The sequence below is a fragment of the Hesperophylax consimilis genome, chromosome 27 (genome assembly GCF_061612785.1).
Source record: "Hesperophylax consimilis isolate HC1 chromosome 27, BYU_Hcon_1.0, whole genome shotgun sequence".
NCBI classification, from domain to species: domain Eukaryota; kingdom Metazoa; phylum Arthropoda; class Insecta; order Trichoptera; family Limnephilidae; genus Hesperophylax; species Hesperophylax consimilis.
In genome coordinates this window covers 5,364,761-5,369,884 of record NC_142862.1, presented here as the reverse complement: position 1 = coordinate 5,369,884, position 5,124 = coordinate 5,364,761, and the positions used below count along the sequence as shown (strand labels likewise).

Sequence of the window (5,124 nt, the reverse complement as noted above, 5' to 3'; positions counted from 1 at the left end):
ATAATTAATTATTTTATTAGTATTATGCTCAAGCAAAACGATAAGAAAACCTTCACTTTATCTAAATCATATTTTTGGTATTCATAATATACACCAATTCGTTATAAAGATTGATCAAAATAGTGATTTAGCATTAAGCTTCGCCTTAACAGAAGAGGACCTAACCGGCCAAATAATTTTTGTTATTTGTTTTTGGGGTATTATGCCGTGTTGCGCTAACTCCTTCTTTAGCCAACGTTTCGGACAGCATTGCAGTGTCCATCATCAGGGCAGATGTGTTATTTGAGGTTGTTTTTTTTTTTTTTTTTCATTTTCTAGATTCTTATATTCCATGAAGTGGTGAATCATTTAAATTTACTGAATTTAAAGTTAATGTTCTTTATACAAATAGAACGGCGTCATATGCGCCTCACAATTTTTACCTCATATGGGTTTATTCAAATATTACCTGGCTTTTATAGACTTAGAGGCCTTGTATTTTCTCGGTAGGGAAAAAATTTGTTACCTAAAAACCCTACTAAAATTGCATGTATCATCATCCAGCATCAGCACCAGCGGCGACCTACAGCGGCCATATACTACATACGTGTCTGTTTGTGTTGTGTTGGGAATGGGGAGGAAATTTTGGCTGCGCCCTTTTGTTGGAGTCCTTCCGCATTTGCCGTTGGGAGTAAGGAAAATCGCAGAAAACCTTACCCAGGAAGGAGCGGCCGAACGTCAACTTGAAACGTTTGCGGCCTTCAGTAACATCGGTATATGATGTCCTGCATTTTTGAGATGTGTGTGTGTGTGTCTGTTTTTATGTTAATATATACTTATGGGAAGATAGAAAATAAACATACATATACATACAAATTATAAAATATTATATAAATATATAAATAGATATATAAACATTATATATTTGGGAAGAAGGTCGGGAGTTTAGGAAATACCTACTGCTCGCTATTCGTCCGCGTCTAGTTCTGGTATGTGCCATATGTGGTCATGGTCCATGAGGATGTGTTTTGGTAGTCTATGTGTGTATCCAATAGAAGATGTAATGGTAGAAATAAAAAAAATATCTTCTGAACTTGCCTCTCTCAAAACACTTAATAAGCAAGTCAAGGAAGACATGTCAGAACTGAAAAAATCTGTGGACTTCAACAACTCAAAATTGGATGACTTTTCCAATAGATTCCAAGCTTTCGAACAGTCAATGAGCAAAGTAGACTTTTTGGAACAAGAAGTTTCCTCCCTTAAATCGACCATCAAACAAATACAAGAAGATTCCAACAAAAGGGAGCAATGGATGAGACTACAGAATGTCGAAATAAAAGGAATACCTCAAGATAACAATGAAAACATTCCAAACATTCTATCAGAGATGGCAAACAAACTTGGCTTACACAACTTTAAAACTAACGAAATTGAGTTCGCCACCAGAGTCTCGGCGAAAGACCCACTTCATTCCAAATTAATCAAGCCAATAATTGTTAAATTTACCACCCGCTCGCGTAAAAATGAATTCATCACCGAAATTCGACGAAGGAAAGGAATAAGCACGAAGGACCTGAATTACCCTGGTGACGATAGAAAAATCTATGTCAACGACCATCTGACTAGTTCTAACAAAAACCTCCTTTTTCGGGCCAAGGGTATTGCCAAGGAGAAGGGATTCCAGTTCACGTGGATAAAAAACACCAGGATATTTGTGAGAAAAAATCCCACTTCGCCTCCCATACCAATTTTCAAGGAAGAGGACCTAAAGAAAATAGCCTGAGTCGATCTGCATTCTCTTCGCGTCGTAAAATGGATTTTTCATATACTCATGTGTCTCCCCATACATTTCCCCCCTCCTTTTATCCACTCCTATTACACTCACCCTCCCTCTACCATTTCACCCTCTCCCACAAACTTTCTAATTCTTTTCTAAATCAGTCAACACTTCTCAAGAACCAACCTGGAATACATTTTACCGCATGTTGGCGACCCCCTGCACTCCCGACAATCAGACCTACTCGACGGACAATCGCGGTCTCACACACACTAATTATATTCTCCGCCGTGGTAAGCAAATTACCGTATACTCATTTGTCAACAAATATTTCACTCAAATATAAACTGAATAGTATTATTAACCGCTCTTACCTCAAATATGGATATCTACCTCCATCTAATTATATCAACATCAGAATAATATTATCACTAGCCGAGCCAGAGATGCGTATTACAAGATTTTTATACCATTATTATTTTAAACTACTTTATGCACCCATACCAAGAAATTATTGTGTTAGATGTACTTACTTTGTAAAACTGCATGACCACTATAACCGAACTCACTTATTGAAGTTATCATTTATATGTATAACTTACCGCCTACTCACTAATATTTATTCGAATACTCCCCATGTCTTTAGCAATATATCACCAGAACTGTAGAGGTCTTCGTACCAAGACTACGACGATCCTTCAAAATACCTTTTCAAACGATTACGATTTAATTGCCCTCACAGAATCATGGCTCACCAAAGGTATCAGAGACGAAGAACTTTTCGATCCTCGATACTATGTATATCGTAGAGACCGCGATTACGCTTCCACCGGTCAGCGTCTTGGCGGTGGTGTAGTGATAGCTATTAAACAGGAGCTGATCAGCGTCGCCAGACCAGAATGGACTTCTTGTGCTGAAGACATTTGGGTCACCATTCGCACCAATACTACACCTCACAGTTTGGTCCATATATGTTGCGTGTACATCCCCGGAGGGACTCAACATCAATATTTAATCGAAAATTTCCTGAACATGTTATCAGACGTAGTATCAAATAACCCCAATGATTCTTTTATTATCTTAGGTGACTTTAATCTTCCTGAAATTTCATGGATCCAAACTACGCCATCTGCTCACTATGCAGCTAGTAATTACTCTACTCACGTTAGTAATTACTTCGTAGACTGTATGCATTTTCTGAACCTCTCTCAATATAACGGTGAACTAAACTCAAGCGGCCATATCCTAGATCTGATTCTGTCAAATCTACTAATCTCCGTCGAATCTAATGACGACCCGCTAGTTCCCGAAGATGAACATCATAAAGCTCTATCCATTAGTGTGCCATTTCAGGAAACTCCTTCATTGACAAATGCGAAAAGAAAAGTTTTTCTATATAATCGTGGAGACTACGATTCAATTAATTTCGCCCTTGAACAAGCTGACTGGGCTTCTATTTTTTCTACCTCTCAAATAGAACCAGCGCTTGACGGTTTCTATACGTTTTTGAAATACCTCATAAATCTTCATATTCCTCATAAACTTTCGTGGAACTCGAAATATCCTCCTTGGTACAGTGCTGCCCTTATTAAGGTAACTAAGGAAAAATCAAAATACTTTAGCAAATATAAAAAACACAAGAACCAGGCTGACTATGACGCATTTTCCCTGCTTCGTAAACGGCACAAAGACTTATGTCGGAAAAGCAAAGCCCGTTTCTTGAGTAATATTGAAAACAATATTTCCTCAAACCCTAAAAACTTCTGGAGCCACGTCAAATCTTCTAACGCATCCCAAGGTGTCCCAAAATGTATGTATTTTGGAGAGCTGAAAGCCAATAATGGAACGGAAATTGCAAATTTATTTTCAAAATATTTCAGTTCAGTTTTCAGTAAACCCTCCGATCCACTTACCCTTGATCCAACTGACGTCGGGAACCATACATCCAATATAAGCAATATTGAGGTGACACGAGAAATCGTCTTAAAATACCTTAAGGAAATTGATATTCGCAAAGGTGCCGGTCCTGACGAAATACCTTCAATCTTTATCAAACAATGTGCACACAATCTAGCCTTACCCCTTTCTTTAATTTTCAATCGTTCCCTAACCGATTGCACTGTCCCTGTTATATGGAAATCTGCTTATGTGTCTCCTATTTTCAAAAATGGCAAAAAAACAGACGTTAAAAACTACAGGCCAATCTCCAAACTTTGTATATTTAACAAAATTTTTGAAAAAATAGTCTATGACCAACTATATTCTGCTCTTAAGCCCAGCCTGAATACGACCCAACACGGTTTCATTAGTGGTAAATCTACAACCACAAATCTTTTAACCTTCACAGAGTACCTGCAGGATAATTTGGATAACAGAATACAAGTGGACACTGTCTATACCGACTATAGTAAGGCGTTTGACAAGGTCGATCATTCAACCTTGTTGAACAAGCTTTTAAAGATTGGTATTCACGGCAATCTTTATCGTTGGCTCTCTTCTTATATCTCCAACCGTAGTCAAATAGTAGTGGTTGCTGGATTTAAATCCGACTCTGTTGCTGTAACATCGGGAGTTCCTCAAGGCAGCCTGTTAGGACCGTTACTATTTAATATCTATATCAATGATATTGGTCACTGCTTTTTACACTCGCAGACCATCCTATATGCAGATGACATGAAAATCTTCTCACCTATAAAATCAATCGAAGACTGTCACAAGCTGCAAAAGGATTTACAACGTTTAAACGCGTATGTTAATGCCCATTGTCTGGAATTAAATATATCCAAATGCTTCATCGTACGCTTTACTAGAAACAAAAACATATTTATACACGAATACTCAATTAATCATCAACCTTTATCTACCAAATCAGAAATTAAGGACCTTGGGGTTATACTTGATAGTAAACTGAATTTCAATAAACATATTGACCACGTAGTCACTAACGCATCTTCTATGCTGGGTTTCATAATCCGTTCCTGTAAACAATTCAAAGACATTGCTACTTTCAAAACACTGTATTTCTCATACGCTCGTAGTATCCTTGAATACGCATCACAAGTGTGGAACCCAGGCTATGCAATACATAAAAATAGAATTGAAAGTGTTCAAAATAGATTTTTAAGGTACCTTAATTTCCGCTCTTTTCGATCTCATATCAGTAATGAAGACTCTGCAAAGTTCTTCAATATACAGACGTTAACTTTCCGAAGAAATGTAGCAGATTTGGTAATGTTATTCAAAATTACACACAATTTAATCGATAGTCCTGATCTTCTTCAACGCCTATTATTCCATGTTCCCAATCGCAACAGCAGACAGTCGCTTACTTTTAATCTCCCTCATTGTAAGACAAATTCCAAACAAAA

The 5,124-nt window shown here is 37.4% G+C and overlaps 1 protein-coding gene across 1 annotated transcript; it reads left to right on the top strand.

Annotated features, from left to right (window-relative positions):
- Positions 1 to 1,114: 1,114 nt before the first annotated feature.
- Positions 1,115 to 1,762, top strand: LOC149410520 (uncharacterized). Its single transcript, XM_089648268.1, has one exon. It carries the CDS (start codon positions 1,115 to 1,117, stop codon positions 1,760 to 1,762), a length of 648 nt encoding a protein of 215 aa, XP_089504394.1.
- Positions 1,763 to 5,124: the final 3,362 nt, after the last annotated feature.